The sequence below is a fragment of the Coregonus clupeaformis genome, chromosome 12 (assembly GCF_020615455.1).
Source record: "Coregonus clupeaformis isolate EN_2021a chromosome 12, ASM2061545v1, whole genome shotgun sequence".
NCBI lineage: Eukaryota > Metazoa > Chordata > Actinopteri > Salmoniformes > Salmonidae > Coregonus > Coregonus clupeaformis.
This window is the reverse complement of record NC_059203.1, coordinates 2775177-2789109: the sequence shown is the minus strand read 5'-3', so window position 1 is coordinate 2789109 and position 13933 is coordinate 2775177. Positions and strand designations below refer to the sequence as shown.

Genomic DNA, 13933 nt, shown 5'->3' with positions numbered 1-13933 from the left:
AGCGCTGGGCGTTCTTTAGGGAGGATATCCCTTTGGAGGACGTGCTATCGGTGTTAGCCTCAGCTTCTGAGGCATCATCCGAGTGCGCCGACTCTGGAGAAGACCGGGATTATGGGGATGAGATGGATATTCCTATGGAACAATCCGTCCCTCTGACCCAGAACTTCAAGACCCCCTTTCCTTTGGAGAGTGAGAGGTCTTGTACTTCCCTGGGCGATGCCGACACGGGCTCTGAGAGATCAGTAGCCCTGTCCTTCGCAGCAGCCTCTCTGCGCTCAGACTTTCCTGGGCTCATTGAGAGGGCTGCTAGACGTTTGGAGATAGCGCTGCCCCCCATTCCCTCCGCACCGGATGTGGACATGATGGAGGGCGGCCCCTATTCTCGGTCAAGGAGGGCGGCGGAGCCTTTGGCTCCAGCAATGCCCTCGCTGGCAAAATACGTTGAGGGCTCATGGGAGGCGCCTCTGGCGGCGCGTTCGCTGGCCAAGGCGTACCTCCCGTCGTTTACCAGAGTGGAGGGAAGGCAACAGGGCTTCACTAAGGGAATCCCCAGGCTAGAGAGCGCACTGGCTGCGTATCTCGTGCCGGGTTCGAGTCCCTGGCCCTCTTCCAAGAAGGCCACTCTACCGACGCAGAAAGACCGCTTCACAGCACAGCTGGTGGAAAATTATTTTACGTTGGGGGGCCCAAGCTGTAGCAGCAGAAAATAACATTGCCCTCCTAGCGGCCCCTCTGTCCCGTCTAACCACGGGTAAGACTGAGCTCGGCAAGGAGGAGGTGGAAGAGGCGTCCGGGATTTCTGGCGCTATTCTTCACCTGACACAGGCGTCAGCTGTCTGCGCGGGGAGGTCCATGGCCACTTCGGTGGTCGCGGAGCGACACCTATGGTTGTCACTGACAACCATGAAAGAAGCAGACAGAGCGTCGCTTCTGAACGCCCCCTTCTCTGACGACGGGCTCTTCGGAGTCGCCATCAAAGAGGCGACGGAGCGCTTCACGAAGCTCGATGAGGAGAGGAAGCAGCTGGCCAGACACCTGCCACTGGCAGGGAGAGCAGGCCACGTGACTACTACAAAACAGTCCACCTCCACCGCCTCTAGTAGAGCAGGCTCTACTGCGAGGTGTCGTGCCCGGCGCCAGACGGCGGCTTCAAGCAGCAGGAGAGAGGGCTCCGCCCCCCCAGCAGCACCTGAGGCCCGACGATGCTGCCGGCGAGGGAAGTCATTAGAACGTCGACCTGGCAGCCTAAGGGCAACCAGAAGAGACGACGCATGTGACGGGACGTGGGGGAGAGAATGGAAGATGGCGCAGCGACGAGTTCGACTGCGCCCGCTATTCCCCCCCACCCTTCTGTTGAGGGGACGGAGGAAAATGTTTTTGTTGATGTGTGTAATAAAGAGTTGGCGCCACCTGACTTTGTCAAAAAAGAGCCCCTTTTCCATAATACATCCGAGAGCGTTCGACCTTCCTCACTCTCTCTCTCTCTCTCTCTCTCTCTCTCTCTCACCACTCTGAGTACAGCTCAGCCCACCATGGGTGCGTTACTGAGCGCACACATGAGGCAGGTATTAAAAAGGTCATAAAGACCTCACTTTAAGACTGTAGTGAGTGTCTCACATAGCAGGCTGCAGTCTCAACCAGATAATGGCATGATGACGCGACCGCTATTCGGTGACAGCGCTCTGTCTCAAGTTAACGCCTCAGTCAGTGCAGTTCAGACCCATGCTGCGTTCACGGAGGGCCGGAATACTACGGTTACGGGTTTAACCAACGTATCGGCGCCCCCGTTTCTCTCAGAACGCGCTGATATTCACCACTCTGAGTGTAGCTCAGCCCACCAAGGGTGCGTAGCTGAGCACACACATGAGGCGAGTGTGATAAGAGTAACAAGGCGCCGCCTTGCTTTACCTCATGAAGACTTCACATTGCAGACTCCTAGGAGTACTGCAGTGAAGAAGGCCTCCCATAGCAGATTGCAGTCACAGCCAGGTAATGGAATGATGATGCAATCGCTCTCTGGGGATGGCGCTCTGTCTCGGGCTAATGCCTCAGTCAGTGCAGTTCAGACCCGTGCTGCGTTCACGGAGGGCAGGAATACTACGGTTACGAGTTTAACCAACGTATTGGTGCCCCCGTTTCTCTCAGAACGTGCTGATGTTTCCTCTCCCTTTCATGGGAGGCCCGCCTTGGGCTGTTCCACCACCTCAGTGCTGAGGAACAGCAGCGGCGAGGGCCATCGAAGAATACAGGTCCTTCCTGAATGTACCACAGCTTTGCGCTCTCCCCGGGAGCAAAGGAACAAAGGGCTATATTCACCCTATTTCCTGGTGCCCAAAAAGACGGGGGGAATGAGGCCGATATTGGATTTACGCATTCTCAACGAGAGCGTAGCCAAACGGCCCTTCTGAATGCTCACGACAAAACGTCTACTGGAATGTGTCCAGAAAGGAGACTTTTGTACGAGCATAGACCTAAAGGACGCGTACTTTCATGTGCCGGTGCAACCGCGTCACAGAAAGTTTCTGCGATTCGCCTTTCAAGGGGTGGCGTACAAGTTCATGAGGATGCCATTCGGGTACGCTCTGGCACCTCGCATGTTTTCCAAATGTGTGGAGGCGGCATTGGAACCGTTGCGTCGTCAGGGAATAAGGCTACTAGCCTACCTAGACGACCTACTGGTTCTCGCCCCGTCAGCAGAGCTGGCGTTCACTCACACGACACAGACAGTGATTCATCTCATGCGTCTGGGGTTCTCTGTGAATTGGAAAAAGAGCGCGCCCTGGCCCAGTCATCAGATTGTCTACCTGGGGATACAGCTAGACACTGTAATGATGAGGGCTCGAATTTCGGACCCCGAAGGGTAGCCCTGTTGCTAGCCCTGAGAAGGTTTCGTCCGAATCACACGGTAACAGCGCTATCAGTCATGTCACTCTTGGGTCTCATGTCTTCAGCCCATTTCGTGGTCCCGCTGGGACTCCTGCGCAGGATGCAGCGATGGTTCGCCCAACTAAGACTAGACCCAGTGCGTCAACGTCGTCGGTTGGTGGTGGTTCCTCTCTCGCTCAGTGCAGATCTGAACTATTGGAGAGACCCGCGCGTTCTCACGCACGGAGTCCCAATAGGCAAAGTGTCCTCCTACATTCCAGTGTTTACAGATGCCTCTCTGACTGGATGGGGAGGGACATGTCAGACCCAAGCGATAGGAGGTGTGTGGCCTCCTTCGAGTCGCCACATCAACCTTGGAGTTGGAAACGGTTTGACTGGTTTTGACTCACTTCGCGTCTACCCTTTGGGGTCGCGATGTGTTGGTCTGGTCAGACAACCGGACCACAGTAGCCTACATAAATCGCCAGGGAGGAGTCAGGTCTCCTGCACTCCACCGGTCGGCGGAGGAATTGTGGCTGTGGGCTCACGAGCACCTTCGCTCGTTGAGAGCAGCACACATTCCGGGCTACTTGAACGTGGGAGCAGACCTCATGTCTCGAGGGGGTCCTCGAGACGACAAGTGGCGTCTGCACCCGGACTTTGTTCTCCAAATTTGGGAACAGTTCGGGAGAGCCGAGGTGGACTTATTCGCGTCACGTGTGAACGCGCATTGTCCTCTATGGTTCTCTCTGAGGGAACAGGACGAACCGCCACTGGGGAGGGATGCGTTTGCGCACCGACTGTGGCCGAGAGTTCTCCTGTATGCATTCCCACCGCTGTCCTGCATTCTCCCACTGTTAGCCAGGGTGAGATCAGGCGGGCTGTCAATAATATTGGTGGCCCCCGATCGTCCAGGGGCTCCATGGTTCGCGGAGATGAGTCAGATGTTGATTGCGCCACCTTGGCCAATTCCACATCGACGGGACGCGTTGTCTCAGGCGCTAGGCTCGATAGGGCGATTGCCCATACTCGGCCAACCACTGAAGGCTTGGCTCCTGAGAGGGACAGGCTAGAGCGCCGTGGGTTATCTGATTCAGTAATCAGGTCCATACAGGGTTCACGTGCCGGTCCCACTTCCAGGGTGTATGCCAGTAAATGGAACGTGTTTTCACAGTGGTGTGTCACAGAGAATGTAGACCCCATGAACTGTTGGGTTGAGAGTGTACACTCGTTCCTGCAGTTTATGTTTGATAAGCAGCGATCGCCCGCCACCATTAAGGTGTTTGCAGCGGCGATTTCAGCTTGTCACGAGGGGTTTGGCAGAGACACTGTCTTCAGCCACCCTCTAGTGAAATGTTTCTTATTAGGAACGCGGCGGCTTAGGCCAATGCCTAGAGTCACGATTCCTCAGTGGGATTTGGCTTTGGTACTCAAAGCGCTCTGTGAGTCGCCGTTCGAGCCATTGAATCAAATACCCCTCAAGATGCTGTCTATGAAGACGGCACTGTTGCTCGCTTTGACTAGTGCTAAGCGTGTCAGTGATTTGTGTGCTCTTTCAACGAGACCCGACTGCCTTGCCATTAATGGCAATTTGAGCAGAGCGGTGTTACGTCCTAACCCGGCATTTATGCCGAAGGTTATTAAGAGCTCATATAGATCACAGACCGTGGAGCTGTGGTCTTTTTCTCCCCCTACCCATGGGGAGAGTAGAGAGGAAAGGCTCCATCGCCTGTGCCCAGTGCGCGCTTTGGCGTGTTACGTTGAGCGCACAGCAGCGATTAGGTCATCGCCTCAGCTGTTTGTGTGTCACGGTGCGGCTGCACTAGGTAGACCACTTTCGAAACAGCGTCTGTCTCATTGGCTTTGCGAAGGCATTGAGACAGCTTATGAGGCAGCAGGGCGACAATTGCCTCAGGGTATAAGGGCCGGCTCCACTCGTGGAGTAGCTGCTTCTACTGCCCTTTTCAGAGGAACAGGGGTAGAGGATATCTGTGCAGTGGCGTCGTGGTCGTCACCGTCTCCATTTGTCTGTTTCTATCTCTTGGATATGTCTTCTAACTCTTTGGGTCAGTCTGTACTCAGCGTGGCTGAGGGGAGGACTTGAGCTAAGAGAGAGGAATGCAGGACTGAGGAGACAGGTCTCTTTCAGGTTCGATTCTGATAGAAAGACATATTTTAGCATGACTCCTGACTGACATGTTCAGTACAGTAGAAGGCATGTATTGATCTGCCCACCAGTGAATAACTGGGTTGAGGCGGAATGATGAGGGATAATAGTAGTAACCTTGGTTACGGTACTATTAGACCGGTCATGACAATTTTGATGGAATGTGACGTCATCTATCTGCTTGTTCAGATTAGTATTAATCCTGTTCTGGGCTCTGCCCACTAATCTTTGGGGTTCCATTGATTGAGTGGGGCGGGCTACCGTGTACACAATGTAGAGTGACACTTTGTGCCATTCCATTAGTGGTCGTATTGTTGTAACAGGATATTGAGGTACCATCTATCTGCTAGTACAGATTAGTATGGCCCGTATTCTGGTGATCTGCCCAGTAGACATAGGTGTTGCCATTGGACTAGGTGGGGCGGATTTGGACCGATGACGCAGTATATTGTGACACAGTGTGTTACAGTACTGCGGGACTTGGTCGCAGCCATTGCTAGGCCCGACCTTTTCATTTTGATGGGAAGTGTTGGGCTCAGCAGGGAGTACATTTTGGAGCGTTGCGCTCCGCCTTAAACTAATAGGAGCAGAGCTCCCCTATGGGGCGGAACTCCACAATATAGAACGATAGTTACCGGAGTGTAACTCCAGTTCTATGAATGGAGCTGAGCCCCATAGGACTTAAGGCCCTGCCGACCCTCTCTAGTCTCGCTGAAGATAATATCTCGGGAGGCTGATTGAGGGGAAGCGTCCCCTTTTTATAGGGACACCTGTACTCCTATTGGCTGCAGGTGTGTGCATAATTTTGACTCAGGCTGTTTGCTGCCTAGGCAGAGGGGTAAACCAATAGGAGCAGAGCTCCCCTATGGGGCTCCCCTTCACTCATAGAACTGGAGTTACACTCTGGTAACTATCGATTTGCTAACTGGTTGTACTACACAGGTGCCGCGTTTAACGAATCAGCAAGTCGGACATGTCCGAGTTTCCTAGTTCCGACTTCAATCACCGAGTTTGTCTTTGACGCAATGCGACCGAACAACCATAGGCAAATCTGTCACTTCCGAATGATCTTTCCCCCAATGACATCGAAGTATTTTGTAAAGTGCATTCTTCCATATGGTTGCTACAGCGTTGCTTTGTTTTAAACCTGAAGTTGCGATTGGTCAAATTCGTAAACCGGGTGGTGACAGCGATTTGATAATGGGCGTTTAAACGGGTGGGCGGGGTCTCTATACAGTTTGAAAAACTCAGTAGCAGAAGAATAGAGTCGGTGGACAGAACCTACACACCAGGCAAGTATGGCGACATTTGATTATTTAGTCAGAAGTATATGATAGGCCGTGCTGGTTATTCTAAACGTTAGCTGGGCAAAAAAGTCATTCAGCTTGCTAGTTAGTTAGCACTGCAGCAAAAGAACGCTGATGAGACGACACTCGTAACTGCGTCGTTAACTAACCTAACAAGCTAACGTTAGGCGCTAACATTATTAGCAAATATAACGTTACCCATATGTGTTAATGGCTAGTTATCTAGCTGTCTGAATTCGACAGTTATGTCTAGGTCATAGGATCTCGGGGCTAGCCAATGCAAACGTAGCTAACTACTGTTAACTAGCCTAGCCAACTACTGTAACTTGTTTAGCTAACGTCATGACAACACCCTGGGTTAGAGTGGCTTGCTAGCGCGAAGCAAAATGCCAGATACGACGTGCATTTGAGTGTTTCAAGTAACGTATTTTGTTTACTACCTTCTACTTAGCTAGCTAATTACCGTCCTCTCGAATTCTGTTCTTCCAGTAAGTTACAAGTATGGCCTCTCAAAATATGGACCCTGCAGCAGCCTCATCCACAGCCGCGCTGAAAGGCAATGAGACCGGTGGGAGTGCAGCAAAGGGCTCAGTCACTAAAAGGTTTGTGTAGTTATCGTCATTTACATTTTAGTCATTTAGCACACCATCTTATCCAGAGCGACTTAGTTAGCCATCTTAAGATTCATGCACTAGGTGGGACAACCACATCTGTCAAAGTAAGTACATTTTTCCTCAAAGTAGCTATCAGCAAAGTCCGTGTTAGTGGTGGGGGAGAGTCAAATGGGAGTGTTAGTTCACGAAAGGCAATATTTTATGTGGGGGTGCAGTGGAGTTATTTAGGATACTCTTTCTTTGAAGAAGTAGGGTTTTCGGGAAACTGGGCAGGGACTCTGCTGTCCTAGGTTCAAGGAGAAGCTGGTTTCACCATTGGGGTGCCAGGACAGAAGCACTTTAAATGGGCTAAGCAGGAGCTGTCCTCTTGTAGGGTTTGGGGTGGCAGAAGCGACATACATGAGCAATTAGGGTTAAGTGCCTTGTTCAAGGGCACGTCGGCATGTTTTTCACTTAGTTGGCTCGGGAATTCAAACCAGCAACATTTCGGTTACTGGCCCAACACTCTTAAACGCTAGGCTACCTCGAATACTCGATATTTATTCCCCGATTACTTTTATACTAAGGCTGGGTCTTAACAAATGGTCCAAGAGAAATTTCCAAGGCAAGTTTCATAAATACCCTTTAGCTGTTAAGTGAACCAAACAGTATTGTTCTGTAACATAGCCTACATTTCAGCTGACGTAAGATGGGTGATTGGTACTACTTACATTGGGAGTTAACTTTGTGTAATGACAAGCCTTAGGCTTACATTTTAAACTTTTATATTTTTTACACCCTAGACTTCAACAAGAGCTGATGACACTAATGGTAAGTGTTCTCCATGTAGCGCTATGTCCTTCTAATCACAATTTGAGATCAATTGATCTCTTTTGGAAAACAGCTATTTCTTTTAGATCTGAAGGTTATTTCTTGCACGTCATATAGATGTCTGGACATAAGGGGATCTCGGCTTTCCCGGAGTCTGACAACCTTTTTAAGTGGATCGGAACGATAGACGGAGCTCAGGGAACAGTAAGTTAAGTTTTCTTTCTACTCCTCCATGAAAAGTGCAGCCTTGGCAGTGGCTCAGATTGTAAGACCAGTAATGTAGATGGTGTGTAACCCTGCTTGGGCTAGGCAAACCGAGCGTGTGTGCTCGCGTACTCCCTTAAAAGACCTTTGCTTGAAAAACGAGAAAAAAAGTGGCAATAGTAAATTTTGTCCCTCTTTAGACGCTGTAGCCACTTCCTCAAAATATAATGAATCTAAGATAACTCAAAAAATCTGTCATTAATTACATTTTTGGCTGAGGAGATCTTAGTTGCACAATTTTACATCTATCTAAGATGTTTGGTGCAGGGCCCCCCAAGTGGCACAGCGGTCTAAGGCACTGCATCACAGTGCTAGAGGCGTCACTACAGATCTGGGTTCGATCCCGGGCTGTGTCACAGCCGGCCGTGACCAGGAGACCCATGAGGCGGTGCACAATTGGCCCTGCGTCGTCCGGGTTAGTGGAGGGTTTGGTCGGCTGGGATGTCCATGTCCCATCGCACTCTAGCGACTCCTTGTGGCGGTCGGGCGCATGCACGCTGAATTCGGTCGCCAACTGCCAGTGTTTCCTCCGACACATTGGTGCGGCTGGCTTCCAGGTTAAGCGAGCAGTGCGGCTTGGCGGGGTCGTGTTTCAGAGGACGCATGGCTCTCGACCTTCGCCTCCGAAGTCCGTACGAGAGTTGCAGCGACGGGACAAGACTGTAACTACCAATTAGATATCACGAAAAAGGGGCGAAAAGTCCCAACAAAATAAAATGTTTGGTGCTGTGTTTCTCAAGTGAAAAAATGTGTATGAAAACGAGTTCTCTCTTGTTGAATGACCCAAAAATATGTGTGTGCACGAACAGCCGAACAAACCCTTGCCGACGACCAAAATGTCGTCAGAATATACGCATGAACTGTTTTGGATGTGAATTATATGGACGTTTTAACAAGATCCACATGTCTTCCATCAACATTCAAATGCTCGCCTTGATTAGCTTTTGTACAGTAAAAAAAAAAGTATGGTGAAGAATGTGTCAGCGTTCTTGCATCTCTCAATCTCTTAGGTTTACGAAGGCCTGAGGTACAAGCTGTCGTTGGAGTTCCCTAGTGGCTACCCTTACAAAGCCCCACGCGTGAAGTTCATCACGTCCTGTTTCCACCCCAACGTCGACGATCAGGGCTTCATCTGTCTGGATATCTTGAAAGACAAATGGTCAGCTCTGTATGACGTGCGCTCCATCCTGCTGTCCATACAGAGTTTATTAGGAGGTAGGGTGTCTTTTACTAGGAGGTGGGGTCATTGTCGCCCAACCATTTACATAAGGGGGCCTGATCAGATTTATGAACACACTGAGATCAAATCACTGTCACAGTTTTTGAGGTTGTGTGCCACTGTCAAATTTGTTGCCGACCTTGTACCAAAATCTGTCTTGTCCAGAGCCCAACAATGAGAGTCCCTTGAACACTGCTGCTGCTGAGCTTTGGGATAACCAGGAAGGTTAGTAGATGGACAAATATCTGTCCCAATGGCACCCACACATTTTGACCAGCACCCATAGGTCATTTGTGACGCACCCTGTAAATACTCATGTCATGAATCAAATAGTTTTGCTAAACTTGTACGGCAGTAAAAATGTGTCTTTCTTACAGCCTTCAAAGCCCATTTGAACTCTACCTACAAGAACTGACCCAAGATCCTACAATCTTGCAATTTATTTGATTTCTAAGTGTATTTCTTTCTCTTCTAATTATGTACATTTTAAATACTGGGTATGTCTGTACAATATTTTTATGTTTGTATGAACTATATGTGAATAAAGATTTCTAGGTATGTTTAATCATGGCCTTGTTGGTTATTTTCCAATCAACATTCAACTTTATTTGATTTGCATAAATACATTTTCAAGCAATCAATACAACTTTCATACTAACATGCTGACCACACCGCCCCTGTTGCAAAATAAATGTACGCATGTTCAATAATTTCACCCAGACTGCTCGCACGTGTCTCCGCAGCCTGGCGCTAAAATAGAATTTGGTTGTATTTTTGATGCGCCTCAAGTCCCTCATCTTTCGTCTCTTCATTGTTTTTTAGGAACATATACCCATGTGGGTGATTGAAAGCTGAACTTAGGTCCACACTCAAGTCCAGTTGGTGGTGGTAATGCACCTTAAAGTTGGTTGCCAGCCTCCCAAGTCCACAGAAGAAGGAGCGATTTAAGAGAAACTAACTAGGTTTCCCCTTTTTATCTATGGATTAATTGTCAGAGTAGAGAACACATGATTTTGTGACTCAATGGGTCAAAATTCTACAAAGATCCAAGGGAAAAAAAGGACCGTGTGCATTTCAGGTACAATAGCAACCCAATTTTTATATCCCAGGACAAATTGGCTAGCTAAATGTCCATTTATGTTTCGACCTGTCCCCAAATTAATATAGTTGGTTCAGAGTTCGTTTTGATATTTCAACCGGTGTCCTGATCGCATCTGGTGTGGATGGACAAAATCAGCATGCACGTGCTTGATGGTGTAGTCAGCATATGACAAAATGTATCACTAACATAGGTATACAAGGTCTTTGCCATAAACATCTATCATTAGCAAGGAAATCTGCATAGTTGATCATACCTTTTTAAAGGATTTGTTCTTTGACTGCACAGTATCTAAATACATTTGTCTAATGTTCATAGTTTTCATTAGTAAATAGAAATGACTTGCGCATGTAAAACCCTAATTTACACTGTATGTACACAACACGAGAATGCTACGCAAAATGTCGGTCCTGTGTACTGTCATTTTAAAATTGCAGGACTGCACATTTTTGTGTTTTTCGCCATTTAGCATAGCTACTTGTAGGTTTTGCATTGTGTATGTACAGTATAAATTAGGCTTTATTCAAAGTTTTACTGACCATTAACCAAGTATTAAAGAGTACACCCCAGTTGTCAGGTCTATAGACAAAACATACACCCCAATTTACAGTTTAGGGGATGACAACACCCCAACATCTTATCTTGGGACACCACTTCCATCATCTCTTCCAGAGTCTCATCCTGATTGTGTGCAGCATCCTGAGGTTGAGTGCCCTCCACCCAGGCCTCTTGAGTAGCCTCCACCGCCCAGAAAGGAATGCTGACTTTCTGGAGCATCTCCTTGACCAGGGCCTCAATCTGGGTGATGTGCGTCTTCAGGTCAGGGCTTTGCTCCACCTCCACTGCTAGCCAGGGGGTTTGGACTGAAGCAGCCCGGGCAGACACCCCAGTGATCCCATCTGAAGCTCCTGTGTTCACAAGGGCCCGGCGGTCATTCCTCTGTTTCAAGGGGAAGCGGTCTATTAAGTCACTGGCTTTGTACAGGTCCTGTTGGAGGTTCTCTAACCCAGTGAGGAAGAGAACCCACAGTCGCTCCACCTGTTCTCGATCCTCTTGTCCAGGTGCAGTCGCCCTCTCTGTCAATAGAGGGACCAGACGTCTGTGCAACCCTGGATCACGAGACAACACACAATTATTCACAGTGGAATTTGCATATGATTTACACGATACAATGCATTTCCCAAGTGCACAAATACTTGCACTTGTGATTTCAATTCCAGATTCAATTCCTTTTTAGACACCAATTGGCTGAGAGAATGTTGCACTTCAAAAGATTTAACCTGAATTTGAATGGAAGGGGTCAGATCAGTCACCTTTTGTTTGCGGAACCCCATTAAATCATAGATTAAAAAGGGGTCGGATCTTGAGGTCCATTTAGCATTCAACAGCGTTAGTGTCCTTACCTGTGCAGATTCTATGAGCCAGTGCTCTGGTCTCATCCATCTCCTCTCTCAGAAAGCTGCCGTCTGAGTTACTTCCGACAGAGATTGCCATCTGTTGGAAACAGGCAGTCACCTTGCTCAGGGCCTCCAGGGCACGCTCACACTCTGTGACCTGCCGTTTCCTAGCTTGGATCTCATCCACTGATCTCCGCCACCGATTCATCTGAACCTGGGAAGAGAAACTATACAACACAATGTAATACAATACTTCCTTAATTGGTCCATTTGCACGGACATTCTGTATTTTTGCTGTCACAACAACCTGACACAGGCCTAAAGGGCACAACTGCAGGAAGTAATACAGTATATGGGACATTGTAGCCGGTAACCCTTCAGCTGCCGGCTCACTCCCTGCAGATTCCCTACCAATCATCTTGGGGATTCGAACCGGTTACTGGGCCACCTCTCCAGGGTTGGAGAGTAACCAGTTTTATATGTAATCTGATTACAAAAAAATTAACTGATCTGTTACAGCAAAAATATTGTCTTCCGATTACAGATACTTTTGAATTACTAGAAAAAAAATACATTGACACCTTTCTATTTTCTCTATAACATTCAATTCAGCATTGAAAAAAGGCACACGTTTGTTTGTTCCACCTGAGTAAGGCTGACCACCAATCAGAGACCACTAGGATGACACACCAAATGATGACCACCAATCAGAGACCATTAGGATGACACACCAAATGATGACCACCAATCAGAGACCACTAGGATGACACACCAAATGATGACCACCAATCAGAGACCACTTGGATGACACACCAAATGATGATCACCAATCAGAGACCACTAGGATGACACACCAAATGATGACCACCAATCAGAGACCACTAGGATGACACACCAAATGCGTTTGATGGATCCGTTTCGTCGTCTTCTAATTCCTCTTAAGGGGAAAGTAATCAGATTACATTACTGAGTTTGAGTAATCCAAAAGTTACTTTACCGATTACAATTTTGGACAGCCTAGGTACCTTTTATTTAGGTAACTGTAACTGATTCCGTTTAGAAAGTAACCAACCCAGCCCTGCACCTCTAACCTTAATGTGGCACTCCAGTCTCCTTTTCACCTCATTTAACAACTGATTTACCTAACAAAAGGCACACCTCAATACGTGGTCCAGGTATGTCATGACATAGCACAAGTTGTGGGTGGGGGGGGGGGCTTTCCTCTTTTGTTCTCTATTGCTCCTCAAGCAATGGGGGAGGCCGATGACATCACCGATTTACCATCAGACCAAGTCCTTGAATTCCCTACTACTTGAAGTTTGCGGTTGTGTCAAAAAACTCTTTAGTGTGTGTACTTTACTGTAATTGTCCTTTTCAACAGTAAAAGTTGATATCGCTTTTCAACAGTAAAAGTTAACAAATCGCAGGAGGACGTCTTTAAGCCAATGAAGCAATAGCCTATTCATGGCCCTTGTGATGGACTTACTAGATTTCTTCACACAGCCTCACTAAACCAGGTAACGGTATTGGTATTATAAAACAAATATAGAGTATTGATAATGTCATCTCTGATGAGGATGATTGACATGCGATCTTCACTGTAAAAATATGAATACTTAGCATTACTATCAGTACTCCAAAATCTACAATACAATATATTGTGCCACTAATAACTCCACCAAAGATTATGATGACTACATATGAAACACAAAATACAGGAATTAGGAATCAGGTGTTATTAGCTACTTTGAAACTTATTCATCACCAAACATCAAACTAAATTAAGAACCCACCTCCGTTTTGAAAAGTCTCCTCAGGGTCTCATGCTTTCTTATAGCCTACGGCCAAGTTGACAGCCTTCGACACAAGACTGAAAACAACCGAGCAACTCCAGGGTGAGCCCTCAGTATTGGGCTCCTCCTCCACACCCCCCTGCTTAGTGTTTCCTTGCTGGCACTGGCAGGAACTGGTCTTCAGGGAGACACTATTCAATTAGGCCAACCTTAGCAGCTGAGGCCCATAGAACCATCTGTGCTCTTGCTCTTCTTCCATAAATAAAAGTGGTTTACGTCAACACATTTTGACAAATCATAATCATCTTCAAAGTTGTGTTTTTGGATGCTTTTTATTGTTGAGGCGGCAGGTAGCTTAGCGGTTAGAGGCGAGCCAGCAACTGGAGTGTTCCCACGAC

At 48.0% G+C, this 13933-nt stretch overlaps 2 protein-coding genes across 3 annotated transcripts; one reads left to right on the top strand and one right to left on the bottom strand.

The window, feature by feature from the left end:
* Window positions 1-5964: 5964 nt before the first annotated feature.
* On the top strand, window positions 5965-9811 carry ube2c (ubiquitin-conjugating enzyme E2C). Of its 2 annotated transcripts, none has more exons than XM_041891994.2 (7): window positions 5965-6328; window positions 6829-6941; window positions 7736-7763; window positions 7881-7967; window positions 9038-9242; window positions 9412-9471; window positions 9624-9811. In XM_041891994.2, the coding sequence occupies exons 2-7, from the start codon at window positions 6841-6843 to the stop codon at window positions 9659-9661; spliced, it is 519 nt and encodes a 172-aa protein (XP_041747928.2). In that variant the 5' UTR covers window positions 5965-6328; window positions 6829-6840; the 3' UTR covers window positions 9662-9811. The 2 variants fall into 2 exon arrangements, with proteins under 2 accessions (XP_041747928.2, XP_041747927.2); XM_041891993.2 differs by having other exon boundaries at window positions 5967-6324.
* A 33-nt stretch (window positions 9812-9844) lies between these two features.
* Window positions 9845-13620, bottom strand: zgc:109913 (regulator of G-protein signaling 9-binding protein). The gene is made up of 3 exons (XM_041891995.2): window positions 13536-13620; window positions 11749-11969; window positions 9845-11454 (listed from the first exon to the last, which is right to left on the bottom strand). Exons 2-3 carry the CDS (start codon window positions 11948-11950, stop codon window positions 10925-10927), a joined length of 732 nt encoding a protein of 243 aa, XP_041747929.1. The 5' UTR covers window positions 11951-11969; window positions 13536-13620; the 3' UTR covers window positions 9845-10924.
* Between the last annotated feature and the right edge of the window lie 313 nt (window positions 13621-13933).